General features: G+C 52.2%; 1 protein-coding gene and 1 pseudogene across 1 annotated transcript; one reads left to right on the top strand and one right to left on the bottom strand.

The window, feature by feature from the left end:
- The first annotated feature begins 7,929 nt into the window (after positions 1 to 7,929).
- On the top strand, positions 7,930 to 16,302 carry LOC128901967 (RAB6A-GEF complex partner protein 2-like; annotated as a pseudogene).
- A 1,600-nt stretch (positions 16,303 to 17,902) lies between these two features.
- Positions 17,903 to 19,057, bottom strand: LOC128901970 (prostate-associated microseminoprotein-like). The gene is made up of 3 exons (XM_054184187.1): positions 18,946 to 19,057; positions 18,524 to 18,631; positions 17,903 to 18,093 (listed from the first exon to the last, which is right to left on the bottom strand). Exons 1-3 carry the CDS (start codon positions 19,055 to 19,057, stop codon positions 17,903 to 17,905), a joined length of 411 nt encoding a protein of 136 aa, XP_054040162.1.
- Positions 19,058 to 22,330: the final 3,273 nt, after the last annotated feature.

The raw sequence follows: 22,330 nt of genomic DNA, 5'->3' as shown, positions 1-22,330 counted from the left end.
GCTTTCACCTGGAGGGGCGTCCAGTACACCTGGAATTGACTGCCCCAGGGGTGGAAACACAGCCCCACCATTTGCCATGGACTGGTCCAGACTGCACTGGAGAAGGGTGGAGCTCCAGAACACCTGCAATACATTGATGACCTCATGGTGTGGGGTAGTACAGCAGAAGTAGTTTTCAAGAAAGGTAAGAAAATAATCAAGATTCTTCTGAGAGCAGGAAAGAAGATAATCAAGATTCTTCTGAGAGCAGGTTTTGCTGTAAAAAGAGGTAAGGTCAAGGGACCTGCATGAGACATCCAGTTCTTGGGAATTAAGTGGCAAGATGGTTGTCACCAGATCCCAATGGATGTGATGAACAAAATAACAGCTATGTCCCCACCTACCGACAAAAAGGAAACACAAGCCTTCTTAGGGGTTGTGGGTTTCTGGAGAATGTATGTTCCAGGTTATAGTCAGATTGTGGGACCTCTCTATGAAGTGACTCGAAAGAAAAATGAGTTTACGTGGGGTCCTGAGCAGTGACAGGCCTTTGAGCAAATCAAACAAGAGATTGTGCATGCAGTAGCCCTTGGACCAGTCTGAACAGGATGGGACATTAAATATGTGCTCTACATGGCAGCCGGGGACAATGACCCTACCTGGAGCCTCTGGCAGAGAGCACCAGGGGAGACTCGAGGTCGAGCCCTAGGATTCTGGAGTCGAGGATACAAAGGCTCTGAGGCCAACTATACCCCAACTGAGAAAGAAATCTTGGCAGCATATGAAGGAGTCAGAGCTGCCTCAGGGGTAATTGGTACTGAAACACAGCTCCTCCTGGCACCCCGATTACCAGTGCTGGGCTGGATGTTCAAGGGTAAAGTTCCTTCTACTCATCATGGCACCGATGCTACCTGGAGTAAGTGGGTTGCCTTAATCACACAGCGAGCTCGAATAGGAAACCCAAATTGTCCAGGAATTGTAGAAGTGATCACAAACTGGCCTGAAGGCAAAGACTTCACAATGCCACCAGAGGAGGTGGAGGCTCATGCTGAGGAAGCCCCACCATATAACGAACTCTCAGCTAATGAGAAACAGTATGCTCTGTTCACTGATGGGTCTTGTCATATTGTAGGAAAGCATTGAAGCTGGAAAGCTGCTGTGTGGAGTCCTACATGATGAGGTGCAGAAGCTACTGAAGGAGAAGGTGAATCAAGTCAATTTGCAGAGGTAAAAGCCATCCAGCTGGCCCTAGGCATTGCTGAAGGAGAAAACTGGCCAATACTTGTCCTGGTTTGAGGTAGAACAGACCCACCTTTCTGTTCAGTAATTTTACTTCTTAGCTAGGCCTCTTCTAACTCTCTGAAATTAACAGCATGTTGTGCTGAGAACGGTTTGTTCTCAGAGTGAGAAGACCAATGTTTACAATTAGTGCCAAGGAATGGTACGCAGAGAGGCTCTTGCTTATACTTATTGCTGTAACAACCAAGGTCAGCTAATTTCGTTAGTTGCCCCATTGGAGGGTCAGAAGCAGAAAAGCGTAGAGGGGTCCCACCTGCGGGGAGGAGCGGACAGGACAGGTGACCCAAAACTGACCAACAGGGTATTCCATCCCATCTGCCCCATGCTCAGTATAAAAGCTGAGGGAGAAAAGGGTCAGCTCTCTTTCTTCAATGGTCAGCTTACGAGGAGGACCCTGTCCGTTCATCTGCCTCTGATGCTAATCCGTGGGTTCCTGACACCAGCTCTGGAATCCAGTTCCCACCCGTTGCTGAGTCCAGTCTGGGACTTCCCCAGTGCCTGATGGTGACATCATCCTGGGAGCTTGATATGGTTTTTTAAATATATTGTATATATTTCATTATTTCCTTTTTATTTTAATATTTCATTGAAGTAGTTTAGTTTCTTCTAAACTCATAAATCTCTACCTTTCCTCCTCTCTGTGTGCAAGAGGTGGGGGGAGAGCATCTGTTGCCATTGGACTCTGTCTATCTGGACTTTGCTAAGGCCTTTGACACCGTCCCCCACAGCATTCTCCTGGAGAAGCTGGCGAATCATGGCATAGACAAGTGTCCTCTTCGCTGGGTTAAAAACTGGCTGGATGGCCGTGCCCAGAGAGTTGGGATTAATGGGGTGAAATCCTCTTGGCGGCCGGTCACCAGTGGTGTCCCTCAGGGCTCAGTTTTGGGGCCGGTTTTGTTTAATATCTTTATCAATGATCTGGATGAGGGGACTGAGTGCACCCTCAGTAAGTCTGCAGACGACACCAAGCTAGGCGGGAGTGTCGATCTGCTTGAGGGTAGGAAGGCTCTACAGAGGGACCTGGACAGGCTGGATCGATGGGCCAAGGCCAGCTGTGTGAGGTTTAATAAGGCCAAGTGCCGGGCCCTGCATTTCGGTCACAACAACCCCAAGCAACGCTACAGGCTTGGGGCAGAGTGGCTGGAAAGCTGCCCGGCAGAAAAGGACCTGGGGGTGCTGGTGGACGGCCAGCTTGACATGAGCCAGCAGTGTGCCCAGGGGGCCAAGAAGGCCAATAGCATTCTGGCTTGTATCAGGAACAGCGTGGCCAGCAGGAGCAGGGGAGTGATGGTGCCTCTGTACTCGGCACTGGTGAGGCCTCACCTCGAGTGCTGTGTTCAGTTCTGGGCCCCGCTGTACAAGAGGGACATTGGCAGAGATTGTAGGTTGGTTGGTTGTGGTGGTTTGTGATTTTTTTTTTGTTTGTTTTTTTTGTGTGTGTGTGTATGGTTGGACTCGACGATCTCAAAGGTCCTTTCCAACCATGAAGATTCTATGATTCTATGATTCTATTGGCCAATTTGGCCAAAACCACAACACACCTCCACATCCTCATTGCCATACACAGCCCTACCACATCCCAGTGCCACATCCCTGGTGACCTTGCCCTGTAGGAGGTGATGCTTGCTGTCTGCAGCTGGCAGGATTCCAAGAACTCACCTCTGCTCACATGCCAGCTGCACAGCCAGGTACTGCCCATCAGATAATTTCTCACTGTCGCGTGAAAGGGTCCAAGTGGTTTTGGCAGAAGATAAACCCCTTGCGTTCTAACACTCCTCACCGAGGTGGGAGGCCAGGTGCGGTAGGTTTAAATTCTGAGCGATGCCCAATCCAGCACTATCAGTCCAGTCGCGTTTAATATGTATGAAACTGTTACGATTTGGATACACTAATAGTGGACTGCACCTTCAGTCTAGTCGTGCTCATGAACTAGCACGGCCACTCTCGAGTCTTTGGTCGCGTTCAGTGAGAAACCGAAACGACTAGCTACTGAAACAGTGCAGTTTATTTGAACAACAGATATACAGGTTCTTAGGATTGCCGGTGATAAATACACTGTCTGCAAAGCACGTGCAAATGAAAGTATTGTTACAGATACAAAACGCGCGACAAAGTTATAAACGATACAGCCTGGCTATAAATGTAGGAAAGAGAGTCTAGAGAAATTTCTAAGTTTCCCGGGGAAGCACTCGGTATAATCTAAGTCTTACCCAAAGGCGTCCCTATGAGGGGGAAGAGAGGCTCAGCCCGTCGACTGATCCCAGAAGTCAGTGATGTATTTCTTTATGATGGTGTCTTCCCTGGGTATCCCCCCTCTCTCAGGCTATTTTTATACTATTTGTTATCTTCAAGGTGGAGTTTGAGTGACTTTAGTCATACATACTTTTATCATGATTGGTGTAAAATTCTCTCGCTTCACAATTAAAGGTATAGTTTACGAGAAATTCAGGGCGCAGACTCAAGGAGGAGTGGTTGCACCTTGGAGGCGGGTAGCCTTCGGGATGGAGGTGTGTTTCGGTATTATAATGAAATTATAATGAGCAAAGTTCGCACAAAGGACAGCATTTCATCAAAATTTGACAAAATGTTGACTCAGGGTAGCGTGTAGGCCGCTTATGTGTTCCGTAGTACCATCTCATCCCCATATCTGCTATACGTCACAAGGCAAGGCCACAGAAGGTTACATTCAGTTCCGTCCCTCATGTAGTTTCGCAAACAACCTTGTACAGGGAATCGCAGATGTTGCATTCTTCACATGCCAGCTGCGGCTGTATTCTACCTCAGAAGCATTTTGATTTTATACCTTTCCTTTATGTGTGAATGATGCTGTATTTTTGGCCATTTTAGTAATTATTCCACACTCACCTAAAGTCCTGGGAATCAAGAGACACCCAAACAGGGGCACACCTGCACCTGGGTGTACCAGCACCAGTCCAGGCAAGAGGAGCAGGGCTGAGCTCCTGAGTCAGCACCATGAACCGCCCCAAATTAAGTCTTCCATCTGGAGACAATTAGCATATGGAAACCAGCTACCAGATTAGAAGCTGCTGAACTTCCCTAAGCAGACAGGCAAGACCCAAGTGGCAGTTCTGCAGCCCCAGGTGCTAGGTGGACACAGGAGCCCCTGTGGTGGGGAACATCCCTGAGCTACCTGTGGCCACTGGTGCTGTACTGCTGAGAGGAGAAAGCCACCCCAGCTGGGAGCCCGCAGCATGTCCTGCTCCAGCAGCTCATGGATGCAGAGCCCAGGCAATGGGCAATGAGTAAGCACTAGTCCCCCAGGACACGTACACCTAGCTTCATGGGGACAGGAGCATCAAGGGGGAGAGACTCTTCCACAACACCCCCTGCTCCTACACGCTCTTCCCCAGCAAAAATAACCCACTCTTGCCTTTTCAGCTGCATGGTCGCCAGACATTAACCTTTATTCATCAACTTTTAAGGTCCCCAAATCCCTCTCAGGATAACATTTTCTGGGATGCAGTCATGGGACCCAATTGCAGCCCGCTCTCCATTCCTATGTACTCACCTTCATGTTTGACTGTTTAAGAACATTTTGCCTGCAGAGGTCCAGGGCACCAAGAGAACCAGACTGTCCTGCACGACTGCCCTGAATCAGGGCCTGCTGCTATCTTCGAGCTACATCTGTTGCAACTGCTCTTCTCCTAGCTGAGACAGCCCTGGCTTTATGCTGCCAAAGCGAGGTTTTAGCATAGTGCACTCTCTCTCTCAAGCCAATGTGAGTTTTTTTTAATTTTTTTTTTTTAATCCAGGGTCAGAGAACCAACCCAGCTGCTTCCCCAGCAGGTTTCTGGCAATGGGAAATAAGGTACCCAGGCAGAGCAGCTACAGCACAGCCCGGTGGGGCATCCCGGCTCCTTGGAAAGGAGGTGATGGAGGGATTTCAAAAAGCATTTTTTCCAGGAGCACACAGTAGGAGAGGTTTGAGATTTACAGCCAGCCACCACTGCTTGAGCTGTTTTGCCGTCTCAATAGCAAATTTCCCTTGTCAACTTCTCCCCACATGGCACAGGCTGAGAGGAGAAGGTGGTCAATGCCCAATTGCTGGCTATTAACAGCTCTCTCAGGGCTGCAAAATAACCAGGAGAAAGTCTTTGTGTTCTGCAACGCTAAAAGCCCTGCAAGGGCCAGAGGGCATTTCTTTCCCTTCAAATTGGCAGTAAAATTAAAACCTGTCCAGACATCACCCAGACATTATGGATTTGTGTTGTAACCCCCTCCCAGCGCACAGCAGACACCTCTACGGAAACTTGCCCACACCTCTTCTCCTGCCCCATCAGCCACAGCCCAAACATTCGCACAGCCTTTTCTTTACATATTTGCAGCTGTGGGTGCCACCACAAAGGAGTTACCCCGTTGAGCCCTGATTAACAAAATACTACCCCAAGGCTGTCAATATCCCCCAGGCATGCCAATTGCAGCAGGGGCTGGTGCTGCAGGAGAGGACACCCATCAGCCAGAGGTTTAACTCAACATGACACCATGTCAACCCAGGATGTGGTGGCTCCTCTGCAGGTCCTAGACTTCCTCGGCTAAAGATGTGCAGCAACTCCAAGGCACTCACAGCCGTCTCAGGAGGTATGAGTGCCTGTACCAGGCAACTTTGCACTTCTAATGCTCCAAGCCATGCCAGATTTTGAGAGCACCCCTATCACGGGTGCCCCTGAGAGAGAGGCTGCTGCTCATCACTGTCCATTTGGGAGAGGTCACGTCAACTTGCAGGGCTCCAGAGGTTCAGATCTATGCACTGTGCCATGGGACTGAGCTCCAGGCTCCTCTGGCAGCATCAGCACCCAGGTTTCTATCAGCCGTCTGCCTCTGCCAGGCAGATGCGTGGGCACCTGCCAATGCCAGGAGCACACAGCCTCCCATGCTTCTTTTCATCCACACATTAACCACCCCTCACCAGTCATCACCACTGCCCTTGGGTTTTAATTCAAACCTACACAGGTATTTCTCACCACCCTGGCTCTTCCTCTCCTCTGCTCTCTAGGCCGGAGCCTCCTTGCAAGGAAGCTTTGCCCTGCACGAATATTTTGAGATCACAACCAAAAATTGTCTCCTAAATTTGTACAGGGGAAGAGGCAGCAGTTTGACTTTTAGCTTCTTGCTTAAAAGCCAGTCTTTTGAACCTTAAAACCTTTTTCTAGGACCAACACAAGCCACTTCCATTCTGAGACCCCAATGAAAACAGGCCAGGAGTGGCCTCCCCAAGCCCAGGCAGAGGCAATCACCTCTCCCTGCTCACCCCACCGGAACTTCATGCTTTCCCACATACTCATCTCGTCCCCAACCTGCCACGGCAGCTTTTCTAGCAGCCTTTATCTCCCATGCATGACCCATGGTCTCCCTTCCCTGGTGCCCAGGCTCACACCAAGGACGTCTCAGGTCAGACCGGCATGCTGTGCACCCTGAAGCAATCCGTTATCTGCCCCTTCATCAGGCTTTGCATGAACAAGCTTTGCAAGCAGCAACTTCCAAGGACGTTGAGCAGGGCCAAGGCACAGCTTCCTGCCCCAAATGCTTTTTCCCGGCCCTCAGAGGGAGGGCAGGAGCAGGAAAGGGCTAAGAAAATGGAGGCTGGAGATGCAAAGCAAGCACAAAGAAATAAATCATGCCACCATTGGTTTCAACCTTCAGTCTGATGGGTATGCAAACACTGCCAGCACCCAGGCAGAGGTTTTAAAGGTTAAAATAACAGTTTCCCACACGCATTTTTCCTGGTTACTTCCATCTCACCCTATGTAAGGGATGGCTTGTAAATTCCCTGAAACATATGGTGAAAGACGAAAGGGAGGGGGAGGAGGTCCTCCTTGAATGTCTTGAAACACTCACAAGGAGATAAATAATGCAGGCCTGACATTGAAAGAACTGATAAGGCTCACAGGCACCTGCAAAGCAGTGGGAGGACTGCCTTGTGAAGACAAGACAGTTCTACCACTTGTGTGATGAGCCTGTTAGTTCTCTATTCAAGGCCATCGTGTCTGAAAAGTGTCCTTTGCTTCATTATCTGCAAAATGCATATGAAAGCGCACACCCCTGCATATGCTGATGAAGATTATTGAGATCATGATAAACATGTATGACTATAGTTCTCATCTCCCCACCCAAATCATGCTACACGTCACCTGGGAGGGGGAGAAACCTGAGATGAGGCTGCCCCATAATGAGTGAGGCCTGGGCCTGGGGCGGGGACTGCAGGGGGCATGCACTCCTGTGCACCAAGCCGAGGTGGTCCCTGTCCCCTCTCGTGGGTGTTTATGTTTGTGTGTTTGCAGTTGGGGCCATTCCTGAGCCCCGGGCGGGGGGGGGGGAGGTAGGGGTAGGGCTGTCCCTCACCCCCAGCAGTATGTCCTGATCCCCCCCACATATGTGTGAGGAAGGTGGGGGGGCATATGTATGTGTATGGACAGCACTGTGCATGTTTCCCTTGTGCAGCTTGGGGGGGGCTGGGCTGGGGCTGTACATGTCTGTGTGCTGTGTCTAGAGCTGGGGCTCTCCCTGACCTCCCTGTGTGTTGTGCCCAGCCTGGCTGTTGCCATTCCCCCACTGTTACAGTACTCAGCTTTCTCTCCATGCCCACTGTTGTGGTGGGTTTTTTGGCAGGTGTGCATTGGGGCTGTCCAAGCCATGATCCAGGTGCTGGCCAAGCTGGGCCATGGGCCCGTGTTCCTGGCAGGGGAGGTGCTGGAGTGCATGATCACGTTTACTAACCTGTTACCAGCCTCATCCACCTTCACCAGCAGGTACAGCAGCCTGTGCCAGTGGGCCCCTCTGCATGTGAAACCTTGTGGTGGCAGTGATGTCTGGTTTCCTCCAGAGGGAACAGACCTCCCTCCGAGCAGCCAGGTGTAGTCATGGCGGGGTTGTGGGTCAATGGTGCCAGCTCAGCCACTGGTGACTTCCCTGTCCAAGGTACTCCCTTAAGGGTCATCCCTTTGCACCATCGCTATTTCAGGGCTGAAACTGAGATAATTATTCTGGTTTTCTGCCCCCGAGAAAGAGACAAGAAAAAAATCCCTGTGACACCTAAAACTCTGGTGTTTGCTAATCAAATCATGATGTTAGAAAATACCAGAGGAATCAGACACTGGCTAAATTAACAAGACTGCTATTGAGATAAAAATAGATAAGGGTTTTGGAAACTGAAAGGTGTCAGTAATGCCATTGGAAATACTCTGTGGAACAGCTGAGGTCATAGTGGAGTCCAAAATGCAAGACTATTTTTCATGTTGGATGCAACCAATTCTTGTGGCTGTACAGAGAGGGAGCAAAATGACACCTTCAACCTCCCCTATACCCTTCAGCAAATCCCTTGCATCATAAGGAGAAAATTAATACCGTGGGCAGGGATAATGTCAAGTTTAGTAGTGTTTCAGGTACAAGAACCTTATGCCTATGGGGTGGCCTGCAGAGGACATGGGGAGGACTGCCCAGAGCCTGAGTTCAACCACTGCTTGCATAGGTGGGTGAGGGCAGGGGGTGCTGCTGGCTGGCAGACAGAAGGGGAGAAATGGCAGGCACGTGCCAGGCCCAGGGTTCCCTGAGAGTAAGCAGAGAGTGGACACCAGGCTGGTGCTTGTGCCCTCCATGCGGGGCCCGGGCTGCCTGTCCTTCTCAACAGGAGTCGTCATCTGTAAGCAGCACATGGCCATTGTGCTTGTTTTCTGGTGGGATCTCCCCACTTTCCCAGATGAACTGGGGGTTCAACCCTGAACCCAGTGCTGCTGGTGCAGTTGTAGGTACCCCAGGAGTTTGTGACAGACACTGAGAATGTCCTGATCTCAGAGCAGGGCAGTAGATGTGGCCTTATTTTTGTCTCCTGGAGAGTCATGGGAGGAGTGGTGTATCCCAGAGAGGTATCTCTGCAGCTGTGGCGCTGTCTCATCTTGGCCCAGAAGTGTCCTCTTCTGGTCTGACATGACCAGAAGTTGATGTTCTTGAGGGGGACCATGCTGTGGGGAGGGAGCACGTCTGCACTCTGCCTGCCTTGGGGGTATTGAACTTCAAGGAGCTAGGTGGTGCTGTGGGCAGGGGCAGTTGAGCCTAGGTTGCAGATATTTGTTGCTTTCGAATCCACCCACTTCCCTGATGGTCAAGTTATTGCAGGAGATGCCTCAGAGTGCTGCTCTCTGCATGTCACTTCTGACTTGGGATTTAACTCTTTGTGGCTAAATGTCCTCTGCCAGGCCTGGCCCATGCGTGACAGCTAGAGCTGTCCTCTCAACGGTGCAGTCTGTGGCCAGTCCCAAGCTGTGCCCTGCTGGACGGGTGTGATGAGAAAGGTGACCAAGTGAGTAAGGACGCTTACCATGTTTGTTGGAGGGTCTCTGTGGGTTTCACAGAATCACAGAATGGTAGGGTTGGAAGGGACCTCTGGAGATCATCTAGTCCAACCCCCCTGCCAGAGCAGGGTCACCTAGAGCAGGTTGCACAGGAACATGCCCAGGCAGGAATGCATCCAGCACAGCCCACTTTGTCTCTGTCACTGTGGATAGGGTGGCTGCTGATCTGTGCTGCTTGCTGTCTTCTGCCATGCATGTATAGTGGGCTTCTCAGGGCAGGGATGTCTCCTCGCTCTATGTCTGTGCTGTGCCCAAGGTGGTATGGCTCAGACTGCAAAAACTGCTGTTAAATAAGAGTCCTCGGGCCACAGAGCCAGGCCTTGGGTGAAACTGCTGTCAGCAGCTGGGGTGGAAATGGCTTCGGGTCAGCACCCCAGCTTGAGCTTGCTCCAAAGGCTTCTTTGGAGAGGGGCTTTGAGAGTGGCTTCAGTGACAGTGAAGCAAGGCTGCCCTCTTTCCAGAAAAACAGTCCCACATGGAGCTGAGCAGCAAGAGCTGCTCTTCTCCCAATTCATGCTTGCTATAATCCAGGTTAAAGCGTAGACACGAGTGTTGCTCTTCTTTGCTCTCAGTGAGATGCTGGCATGGGCCAGCGCCCAGATCCACTGCCAGTTTCACACCAGCGAGAACTAGGTAGCACTCCCTCCCTGTGATGGCAGCAAGCACAATGTTCAGGCAGAGAATGAGACAGTCTTCATCCCTAACAGAGGTGAGTTCTACTCCTGTTACCTCGGGTAGGGATGGTGAGAGCACAGTGAGCAGGAACCAAGCATACTATAACACGTGTCTGAGGACAGCACACGTAGAGGTGAATGGGAAGTCTGTATTGCTTTCCTTGTGTAATTCCCTGGTGATGGCTGCTGCAGGACCTCATTAATATTAAGATCAAAGTGGTGCTAGCTTGGAGTGAAATCTGAGGGTTGTCAGTCCAGCTCTTCTGGGTATGTCTCATGATCTGACCGGGGCATGAGATATTTCCCCCTCGGCCCCTTCTCCTTCCCATTCCTCCCCATGAAGCTAAGGCCTGGTTGGCCTGGGTGCAGTGAGTGCCCCCCTTGGCCTGGGCCCCAAGGCTGGGCAGCTTTCACGTGGTTCCTCTCTTCCAGGAGAGCAGGATCAGTGTATCCTGTCCACTCCACCAAAGATTCTCTTCTGTGACTTGCGACTAGATCCTGGGAAGTCAAAGTCCTGTGAGTCCTGTCTTCTCCCCTGCTCAGAGAGCTCACCTCTGGTGAGCTCCGCACTCAAGCTAGCTTTGCAGACCTGAGTGCTGCAAGTGGTGCTTGCGGAAGGCGGGGTGCCTCGGTGGGATTGTGAGTGCTAAGGAACTGCTCCTGGAGACTGCAGTGTCTTCTGCCTGTTCTAGTTTTCCTGACCTTTCTGCCATAAAAGTGAGCACTTCTTGTCTTCTCTGGCTCAAAGCTCTCCATGTCTCCAAAGCCCTCAAACAGTGTCCTTCCAGCAGGCCCCCTTTAAAGCTCTTCTTCACTACTTTCCCTTTTGCTGTTTAGAGACATTTTCATCCTTTTCACAGGAAATTTGCAGTAACTCATTTTTCTAGTTCAGACAGCTGCTTCTATCAGGGACTTCTACCTGAATAGACAGCCGTGAAAATACAAATATGTGCTGTTGTCTCTTGGTCAGTGGCTGCATGACTCAGCCTGACAGTTTGTGTCAGATCTCCTTTGTGTTCCAGCAGCCCATGGTCCAACAGCAGTGTAACATTAGTCATTGCAGGCTGCGCATGAATGGCTTCCTCAAGACCTCCTGCCTTTCTAGGCCTGGAGGGGCCTGACTGGAGGGAAAGGTGGATAGGGCAAAACCAACCTGGCTTGGCTAGGTGGTTAGCGGGATGGGGCAGTGCTGTCTGGGACTATGTGCCTGAAACTGCAAAGGCTATTGTCTGAGGATGTTTAGTTATTTACTTACTATTCTTCAGCAGCATGCAGGAGAAAGAAGCTGTCCCTGCCACATCGGAGCCAAGGTCCACTGTGCTTTCTAAAAGTGGCTGTGCCAGAGAGGAGGAGATAGAAATCTCAGCTGGCCTGAGGCTCACCTGGATTCTCCTGCACTCCTCACTGCTGACAGATGCGGGGCTGAAGCATCTGTTCCCCAGGAGCAGGGGGAAGCCCCTTATCCTGGAGCATCTCAGGCAGGCTTGGCAGTCTCTGGGAGAGCAGATCAGTGACTGCAGTCCAACCTCCAGGTGGCTGGGATGGATTGAGAGGATTTCTTTGTGCTCTGGCTTTGCAGGCAGGAGCTGTTCAACCCCCAGCTAAGTTAGCAATAGTCTGTCTATTGGAATGTTGTATTGTGTATGTGTGTGTTCACTCTGCCACTGGATGACACTGAGACCGTGTCTGCCTTGCACTTGGACCAGGCTCCATAAGAAGGACACAAACTCTTCTATGCTTTGAGGTTCCTTGGACATATGTTACAGCCTTTCCCCTTGGTTGTGTGGTGCACACATCCCTTGTGTGTCATGCACAATGCTGCTGTGTATGGTACTGGTCTTTTTAGCACTGAACCCCCCATTTCACAGCCCCGGCTCTGCCAGGCTGTTCACACCAATCCCATCGGTGTGTGGTGCTGCTCCTCTCACGAGAGACTGCAGCTGGCACGCTTGCAGATCATTCCTGGGGGCTCCTGCCAGCTCCGTGGAGACAGAGTTGAGGCTGTGTGGGTATGTATCTTAATTCTTCATTTCCTGTTTTTCAGAAGTTTTGAGTTTGGATAGGCAAAAAAACCCCAAGAAATCTTAATTCTGCTTCGTCAAAGTATTATGTTATTAAACTGTAGCCAGAGCTGGCATGTATAGCTGAGTTTGTGTGAGTCTGTCTCTTGATAAAAGGCCTTGTTTTCAGTTGCCAACCAGCTTATTCCCCAATATCTTCCCCTTGTTATGGTGCCTATATGTTGAAGTTGACTCACTTCCCGTCCCTTTGACACACTGCCCAGACCGAGCTCTTTAAATTTGTCACCATAAAACATTTTCTCAAGCCCTCAAGTAATTTCTGTGGCTGTTTTTGCCTCCTCTCTGGTTTTGTAACACCTTTAAATATTTGGTAGATCACAGAGAGGGGAGGAAATGGAGACAGACTAGACATGGGCCAGGAGCCCAGCCAGAGGGTACAGCATGTGGGTAGAAGAAGGCATCCATAGTGCCAGGAATGTGCTTCCTTCTGGGATCTGCACAGAAGCTGGGACTTCCCAAGTCTCAACATTCCTGTGCCAGGTAACAAACCTCCAATCCTCCTCAGATGGCAGCAGTCTCTGCTCAAGTTATCCTCACTAGGCACGGAGGCCTTTATGAGCACTCTTGTTAAGCCTGGTACAGGGGGTTACAGCAGCCTGCTGCAGCGCTCCTGAACCTTCCTTGGAAATATCCGATTTTCCTCCCTGTCAGGACAGTTCTCAGCTTTATCTGCACCCAGCGGGAGTGCCTTGTGGTCCAGCAGAACAGCCTTATTTTAAGGTGTGAGAGGGCACTATGCACTAGCATGGGCTTTTTACTTCCTTCCAGTCCTGTTTTTTAAATCTAGAAGTTATATTTAAAGTGTAACCCTAGCTTTTAATCTAAGCCTTAATGTTTAGGATGTGCCAGACATAGGGAAGAATCTGTGGTTTCACAGCAGGATGCTGCCCTTCCTCTGGCAGGGTGTATCATCTGCGTCACGGTGGGCAAGCTAGAGAGGTGGAGACTTTCCACAGTTCACCTTTCTTATTATACAGAGTGCAGTTTGGGAAAGCTGCAGAGGTGTTTACACTGCCTTGAGAAGCATTAGGGTTTTTGTGGTGGCCAAGGGGCTTCGAGAAGACTTGAATGAGGTGTAAAGCCCAGCATCTCAGAGGTCTCAGAGTCAGAGGCTTTGTGATCTAAGTCATCAGTCTGTCAAGGGGGATACGCCACAGGTTGTGACAGTCTCTTAATTGTTTCTTGGCCATTTAGATCTGGTGCTTCAGAGAAAAGCACAGGAAGAAACTAATTTTTGTTGCTGAGTTTGCGTTTTGGGTAAAGCAAATACCAAAAGAGGCATGAGGTATCAATTGGCACCTCTCTGCCTTCAGTATTGTTTGTGTGTGAACGGGGCAGAACCCTGAGGTCACTGTGTGTGACTGCATCTTGAAAGCGGCATGTGAAGGAAACGTGCAGAGGCAAATTCAGGTTGATCTCATGATGAGTAAGTTTAGCTCTCATGTTTGTGTTCCTGGATTTTACATCCTTCATGTTCTTTTGAGGCAGAGTTTGTGTGTGTGGTTGTGTGTTGGAAGCAATGTCTGGATGACAGTGCATGTGATGTAAGGAGCAGTGCACTGGTACAGGGAAGCCAGGGATGTGCTTGGCCTGCTGTGGGAAAGAGGAGATGGCAGAAAGCACCATGCATTGTCCCTAGCTCAGCCCCACTGCTGTTCCTAAACATCAGTGCAGGGAGCCTGTGAGCAACAGTTCCAGGAACTTCCTTTTGGCCTTGGAAAGCAAACCTTTCTGCACTTGTTGCAGATTCATATTGTGAGATGCTGCCCATAGATGGCCCTCCCTCTTTCTGGAGACAGTGACGTACATATACAATTTGACCATCAGTTGCCAGTGTGTCAACTCTCCCATCAAGCTCCTGCACATACCCTTCTGTGTCCTTCTGCTGCGCAGTAAGGCCACGCACTGCCTTCCTTGCAGAGACAGGCCTGGCTGCACCCTGTCCCAATGACACTCTTGCCTTCTCCCTGGGACTCAAGGATTACCAGTTCCCACAGGATGAGGCTGTGGCACCCTCAAACCCCTTCCTGGAGGAGGAGGGCTTGAAGAAAGACTCTCTCCTGGCAGACCTGGTGACAGAACTGCTCATGGTGGCCACCTCCCAATGCAGCCTGTGTAGGTCATTTTCCCTGCTTGAACCTGCTATCCTAACCTGGGCATGAAGCACAGCTCAGTGCTTGCTGCAAAAATCTCTTGCTGTCGAAGTAAAGCTCTGACTGGGGCTCCATCAGGGCCCGCTTGGATCAGAGTTTCCCATAGGCTTTCCCTGCCAGTCTCAAGCTCTTCCTAATTCAGCAAGAGAGACCTTCTCCCTAGTGTATCCAGTGTGTGGTTTGCTCTTGCTCATTGCAGGTGTTTCCCAAAGGGAATGCTGCCTCCAGGGCCTGTGCTTCACACCCAAGCAGCAGGCATGGGGTCATTTCTGCTGGGATCTTTGATTAACCCAGTGCTGTATGGAGCAGAGCGATTGAAGGAGCTGGGACTGTTTAGTTTGAGGAAGAGGAGGCTGAGGGGAGACCTCATCACTCTCTACAACTACTTGAAAGGACACTGTAGAGAGGCTGGTGCTGGTCTCTTCTCACAGGTAATTAGCGATAGAACAAGAGGGAATGGCTTCAAGCTGCAGCAGGGGAGGTTTAGGCTGGACATTAGGAAAAAATTCTTCCCAGAAAGAGTGGTCAGACACTGGAATAGGCTGCCCAGGGAGGTGGTGGAGTCACCATCCCTGGATGTGTTTGAGAGTCATTTAGATGTGGTGTTGGGGGATATGGTGTAAGGGAGACCTTTGTAGAATGGGGTTGATGGTTGGACTCGATGATCCCAAGGGTCTTTTCCAACCTAAATGATTCTATGATTCTATGATTCATCCTGCTGCAACCCCGTCCCCCCACTTCTTGTTCCACACACCTGTATAACATCAGCAACACTCGTGGGAAGGTGGGGACGTTCTGCATCTATATAAACTGTGTATAAGATCAGAGAGGATGTCATTGGGACCTTTAACTTCTTGGAAGGAGACATCCTGTGTCTGCAGGTCAGTGCTGGCTTCGGGGTCACTGTGGGGAGGGGCAGGGGTTTCAGGTGGGAGAGTGGGAGAAGGGATTGAGGTGGTGCTGGGCTGCTGTGGGGCTTCTAGTGAGGGTTTCTAGTGGGACCCAGCTGAGGTCCCTCGGGGTATGAGGTGGGGAAGGACTCCAGTTCTGAGCTCATTTGGGAAACGGAGGCCCCAAGGCTTTGGGCCAGGGCTGTGCAAGTGTGTGAGTGAGCACCCTCCCGATTGCCCTGCAGTTCTCACTACGCCTGCAGACAGAGGAGAGCATCCAGGAGGAGTTCCAGCACCAGCAGTGTCAGCTCATCTCCTTCAGCACACACACCTGCCATCAGGAGGCCTGCCTGCACATGGCCCAGAGCAGCTTCAGCCTGCCCATCCCACTCAGCTCTACCCCAGGATTCACCACCAATATTGGTTAGTGGCCACCAGGGAAGGGACCTGCCCCTGCTGGTCTCTGCAGGACTGCAATGTCCCCGGTCCTGCCTTTACTGACCCACAGGGCCGTCTTGTGTGGGAGGGAGCTGGCCTGTGTGAGTGGCTTGTCCCCTTGCTAGGACAGCCAGCGCTGAGACAGCTGCTGTCCCTGTTCCTTGTGGTGTTGGCTGCTGACCTTCCTCTTGCCCACAGTGTCCCTGAAGTGGAGGCTACGCTTCGAGTTTGTGACCTCTGGGGAGTCAGCGGAGACTTGCCTGGTTTGTGGGAGCCAGTCGGAGTCTGTCACCTGGACCAGGGTGGAGCAGGCTGAAGTGGACGCTTTCAGCTGGGACTTGCCCATCAAAGTCCTTCCCACCAACCCCATCCAGGCTTCCTACGTATCTCGGTTCTCCAGCACCAACTCCATCACCATCTGAAGTGGGGAGAGCTGTTAGGGGCCTGTAGTGCTGCAGGTGTGTGCTGCCAGTGGGGACTGCAGGCAGGACTGTTGCCAGCGTGCTGTGAGGTGCGCACCCCAACATCCCCCTGGGTTCATCTACGATGCCCAGGTGGGCACCAGATGAGTCTGTCCTGCCTGTGGGTGCCACTACAGCAGAGACCCCCTCAAGCAGAGGTCTGGCATCCAGGTGAGGCGTGCTGGCCACCTGGGCTGGGTGGGAGCCTGCTCTCCTACCCTGGCACGCGTCCTGCCTCTTGTGAAGGATGTCTCACATGCACAGCCCAGCGCCCCTGCTACCCTTGCCTGGAGGAGGCAGGTCCTGGCAGGCCAAGCCTGCGCTGCCGGGACATGCTGGTGTCCTGGATGTGTCCGCGTGCTTTGGCAGCACGATAGTGATGATCCAAAACAGAAGCACTGAGTGCCTGGGCTGTTCTCTGCCTGCGCTCCTGGGCATGAAGGCATCCTGCTGGTCTTGGGATCCTTGGGGAGCTGGAGTGAATGCATGCTGTGCATTCAGGAGCTGGGATGGAGATCTCCCTGCTCAACAGCCAGCTTCCCATTTCTACCAAACCTTTCAGAGTTTTCCTCTTTGCATGGAAATCTAATAAACATCTGAACGTGCAAAACAGCTTTCCGAAGAGCCTTATTCCTACACCATTCCCTGTGCTGGACGCAGTCTGCCCTGCACGACATTCACAGGCTGGAGACCTCCTATTTGTTCAATATCTTTATTGCAAGAACAGAAACATCTACACAAGGCTCTGCACAACACAGGCATAGCACCAGCTGGGGCAAGCTGCTAGGGCGTCTGGCTTCACCCTGGTGCATGCGGATTGCTTCAGCTCCCTGAACCCTAGCAGGGCACCTGGCTCCCTGCCCCGTTCCCCTGCAGCTGGGATGGGGCAGCTGGCATGGGGGAGGCTGAGTTCCTCCTGAAGACACCTTCTAGTGGTTCCCCCCACTCCCCTGACACTCTGCTGCCTGCCCTGGGCTGGTCTGTAGTACCAGGGGCCCCCCTCAGCCCCAGGAGTTGCAGGAGCAGGGGTATTAGCAGTTCCAGAAGTGGGTTGTGCCCCTTGAGCTCCGGGTCAGAGAAGGGGTCGGCTGAGGTGCGCAGGTCCTGCATGAAGGGCTGTGGTGCTCCCTAGCAAGCTCCCAGCAGCTGCCGTGCAGGGGGACAGGGATCTCGGAGGGAGGAGGGAGCTTCTGTCAGGATGTGGGAGTACAAGACTGCCACAATATAGGCTAATTTGGTCCCTTAGCCCTTTCTTTAGTAGCTGGAGCTTTCCTGCCCACCTGGGAGGAGCTCCCATAGGATCCATGTTCTCATGGTGCGCATGGAGTTTCACAGGGAAGGGACCCTGGTTTGGTTCAGGAAGCCGAAGGTGGAAGCAAAGCCGTACTGTGGCAGCACTAGGGTGTAAATGTTAACTCAGTACCATAGTATGTGGATAGCGGTTTCCCTCAAAGGTGGCTGCAGTGATGTCTCTATGGGATGGGGCAGGTCTGGAGCATGCAGGAGGTGTGCTCTGGAGGAGGGAGGCTGATGCTGGGGGGCACAGGGCGCTGACAAGCCTCTATCTGCTCAGCCCCATGCCCAGCACTTTGTTGCTCAGCAGCTCGGGGGTGCCAGCTGAGCCCCACTCATGCTCCATGCTCTTCACACAGGGCAGGCTGGGGTTGGCCTTCTGCACCACTGAGATCTGGCAGGTCTGAGAGTTGTAATGGACCTCGCACCAGTTGGGGAAGTCAATGGGGTGCTGGGTGCCGCGTGAGAGGGCACGACACCATCAGCTCCCCCTGGTTTGGGCCAGGGGGCTGCTGGCAGGGCCAGGTGGCTTCCTCCACTGCCACTCCAACAGGCCGGGGTGTCTCCCAGGCCAGCTTGGGCAGGCTGGGTCACAGCTCCTGGCATGTCTGGGCATCTCACTGTGCTGAGACACCCCTGCTGCCTCCTGTCCCTTGCTCCCCAACTCACCCCCCCACCCTCAGCACCCCAGTGGGCTCCTGCTCACCTCTGCCCCTTGTCCCCCAGGGCCTGGCACCCCACAGCCACTCAGGGCTCTGACATTTCTCTGCTGTGTGTGCAGCCGCCAGACCCACATGACCTCCTCCCCACTGTAGGCGCAAAAGTGCCATGGCAGGGCATCATTGCCAGCAGTAGCCCACCCCCAGCACCCCTCAGCCCCTCACTCACATCTTGCAGCAGCCCACACCAATGGGGTGCAGGCAGGTGCAGAGCAGGCAGTTGGTGCTCAGCCACGACTCCCCAAGGGAGAACTGCTTCCCCTTGTAATTGCACAGAGCTGCAAAGGAAATGCAATGGAAAGAGGCAGCAGAGGAAAGATGGACAGCCCTCCTCCCTTTGCTGCTAGTCCTGCATGCTTGGCCCCAGCCAGGCTCCTGCCAGGAGCTCTTCATGGCCCAGTGAGCTGTTTCTCAACCAGAGCCCTGGGGAGCTGTTCTGTGGTTTATAGACTGCTCCTTCCACTCATCACTGGCCCATGATTGTGCTCCCAAGCTCAGCGCAGTCCCTTCCATGCTTCACAGGAACACAGCCTGGGGAAAGCTGAGGCCTCTTCTTCCCATTGGCATCTTGCTAGCTCACCTCCCCACTTACCTTTAGCCTGGAAGTAGCATTTGGCCTGGGAGCCCAGCAGCTGGAGGAGGAGGGAGAGCAGCAGGCAAAGCCTGCCCCAAGCATACCCCATCTTCTGTGCTCGCATGGCCATGGCCAGCATTGAGCTGGGCTGCTTTGCTGTCCTGCCAAGGTTGCCTTGCTTCTTTATTGCCTTTTCTCCTTTCCCTTCTGTCTCTCTCGCTCTCTAATGCTCTTCCCCGATCCTAACAAGAGATATTTATAAAGTTCAGCTTTATGACCCTGGCTACCAGCTGTGCCCCACTGGAAAAGTTGTAAAACTCATTTCATGATTTGAAAGGCATGAAAACAAGAGGTAGGATCAAGATTGTTAACAAACTGTGAAAAGCTGATTCATGCCTCCAGAAACATCTCAAGTTGGAAGCCCCTGTGGGTGCAAGTTGCCACAGTGAGGGGAGATCCAAGGGACCCTAACGGGCTTGCCCTCGGCAGGGTGGTGGGCGTGCAAGCAGCAAGCGTGGGAGCCCGGGGCCCTGACCAGGAGAGCTCTGGGCTCCCCTCTGGTTGCACTGAGCCGTCTCTGATCCCTCACAGCAACCAAGATCTTGGGAGAATCCTATCTTGCAGGGACCAGAGCAGCACAGGCATCCCATTAACAATCAGTGTGGGACACAAGGGCACTATCCTCAGCAGGTGCAGAGGTGCCTGCACCCAGCTCCTGGGTACCATGGCAGGGCAGTTTCACCCCAGCCTGGGCTTGCAGATGTGCCAGACTTATGGCCATGCACTGACTGGGAGTGATGGCGGGTTTTTTCGGACAAGGGCAGGCAGTATGGCGATTGCCACTGATGCAAAGCAGGTGAGGGAGGATCTGCACAAGTCACCCATGTCCCCAGGGCTCAGCTCAGTGATGCTTATGTGAGTGTGAGAGCAGGGCCATGCCCGCATATGTGCAGCACCTGGGAGATGCCAGAGCTGAGCAGCTCCTTTCAGAGGTTGGAGACCGGCCCCAGCAGAAACAAGGAACAAAAGGGATGAAATACAGGAGGTGAAGGTAGATTTGGGCAACAAGTGACCTTAGAGGGAAATGAGGGGCTTGGCTGGAAGCAAGAAGCCATGGGAAGATGCCACACCACCTGGGGACGTACCAGTGATCCGCACAGACCCTTGCCCAGAGCATCTGCCTCCAGGTTGAAGTGATAAGTCTGGTATCAGTGGGCAAAGCAAGGGGATGGGCAAGGTGGAGGAGATTGGGGAGCTACAAGTGAAGGGCTGAATTACCAGGAGAAATTCGCAGCCCTCTTCAGAGGCACTGTCAGCAGCAGGAAACGTCAGGGCTCTCAGGACGAACCAGCCAGCAGCTCGGCCAGCACGGGGCCATGCTGGCAGCAAGATGGTTGTGACAGCAGTAGCATATGTGGGTCATCTGCCCCTGCATTAAGCTCTCTACTTTCTGCGAGTTTGGTATAGGTTTACACCCTGACATGTGAGGCTTAATATTCCTTCCAGAATTTGTCTTGGCATCTGCTGTTATAGCTGGATATTTTTGTTATCGCCATAAACGCCCAATCCCTCCTTGAATCCCGCTAAATTTTGGCTTAAGCATTTTCCTGTGGCAGCCTAATTGAGCATGGAGTGAAAAAAAAAAACAAACACAACCGCTTCCTTTTATCTGCTTTGGAATCGCCACCTTCAGATTTGAAGGAATAGTCCCTTCGCACTGATGCTTCAGGCCCCCTCGCCATCCCGTTGCATCTCCATCCTGCATCTGAGGGAGCAGCCCTGGCTTTGCATCCCCTCTCCCCTCGGAGAGTTACCCCAGCCCTCTCGTAGTGCCCTGGATGCTGCTGTGCCCTCCAGGCAGGGTGGCCAAATGGCAGTGAGGGTGAGATCAGTTGGAAAAGGCTGATAATAAATCAGAGAAGCTTGGGGCACCTGTGAATAACCTGCTGACCACGAGGCCATGAGCCAGGATGGTGAAGTGTATCAGCGACAAATGAAACTCACCCTTTAGTGCAGAGTTGTTACTATATAAGGAGGATAAAAGCTTTCATCATCAGAGCAGTAAATTCATATTCCAATTGTGTGTTTGGAAAAAGAAGTTTGGCGTGCTAGCAATCCATCATCATTTCATCACTAAGTAGAGAAAACGTTAAACAAAAGTGGCAGGTTTCACTTGGAGACCCGCATAATTTGTCCAGGCTTCCAAAAGGGCACCAAAAATATGGGACGAGAGCATCTCTCAGCCACACAGAGGGGCACTGCCCCTGCTCCACCAGGGGTGCAGGGAGGCATTCCTGGGACTTCTGTAGCTTGGCCATTCTGGTTTCCCAAAGAGAGGGTTAAGATTACCAGCCCACTCGCAGCCTTTGGGTATTTCATCAAAGCAGTCTGCTGGGTAAATGCAAAGGAGGAGGAAAGGGGGTCAGGATACCCCTCGACACATTGCAGAGGGACCCAGGTGGCGAAGCACCCGCCACACCATGGCTGTGTGTTGGGGGATGGGGCTGGTGGTCCCCCACAGCCTGTCAGTCCCACTCTTCCCCCTCCTGCCCACTCTCCTTCCCTGCCTTTTGCTTCCCTGGGTGCCTGCCTGGCCCCAGCACACGTCCCTATGGGAGGTCCAGAGCGTTTCAGCAGGGGCTTGTAGCTTGGAAAGCAGCAGCTGGAGATGGACTCAATGCTCAAGAGCCTCAGCTCGGGTACCCAAGGGGTGCTGTGGCTGGAGGAGCTGACACCCTGTCCTGGTTTGAGGTAAAACAGAACCAATTTTCTGTTTTGTAATTTTACTTTTTAGCTGGGTCTCTTCTAACTAACTAAACTCTCTGAAATTAACAGTCTATTGTGAGACACTGTTTGCTCTCAGAGTGATAAGACCTATGTTTACAGTTTATGCCAAGGAATGGTATGCAGAGAGGCTCTTGTTATACTTATTGCTATAACCAAGGTCAGCTACCTTTGTTATTTGCCCCATTGGAGGGTTGGAAGTGGAAAAGTGTAGAGGGGTTGCACCTGTGGGGAGGAGTGGACAGGACAGGTGACCCACAGAATCACAGACTGGTAGGGTTGGAAGGGACCTCTGGAGATCATCTAGTCCAACCCCCCTGCCAGAGCAGGGTCACCCAGAGCAGGTTGCACAGGAACGCGTCCAGGCGGGTTTTGAATGTCTCCAGAGTTGGAGACTCCACCACCTCTCTGGGCAGCCTGTGCCAGGGCTCTGCCACCCTCAAAGTAAAGAAGTTCCTCCTCATGTTTAGGTGGAACTTCCTATGCTCAAGTTTGTGCCCGTTACCTCTTGTCCTGTTGCCGGGCACCACTGAGAAGAGCCTGGCCCCATCCTCCTGACACCCACCCTTTCAGTATTTAAGTATTTATGAGCATTGATAAGATGGACACATTACTCCAG

The sequence above is a fragment of the Rissa tridactyla genome, chromosome W (assembly GCF_028500815.1).
Source record: "Rissa tridactyla isolate bRisTri1 chromosome W, bRisTri1.patW.cur.20221130, whole genome shotgun sequence".
Classification (NCBI taxonomy): domain Eukaryota; kingdom Metazoa; phylum Chordata; class Aves; order Charadriiformes; family Laridae; genus Rissa; species Rissa tridactyla.
This window is presented reverse-complemented; position numbering and strand designations above follow the sequence as displayed.

Excerpts from the sequence above, each read along its gene's own strand:
- LOC128901970 (XM_054184187.1), bottom strand. The coding sequence starts at position 19,057 with ATGGCCATGCGAGCACAGAAGATGGGGTATGCTTGGGGCAGGCTTTGC. Across the intron at positions 18,632-18,945 it reads ATGCTACTTCCAGGCTAAAG|CTCTGTGCAATTACAAGGGG; the intron begins GTAAGTGGGGAG and ends TTTCCTTTGCAG. Across the intron at positions 18,094-18,523 it reads TGGTGTGGGCTGCTGCAAGA|GCACCCAGCACCCCATTGAC; the intron begins TGTGAGTGAGGG and ends CCCTCTCACGCG.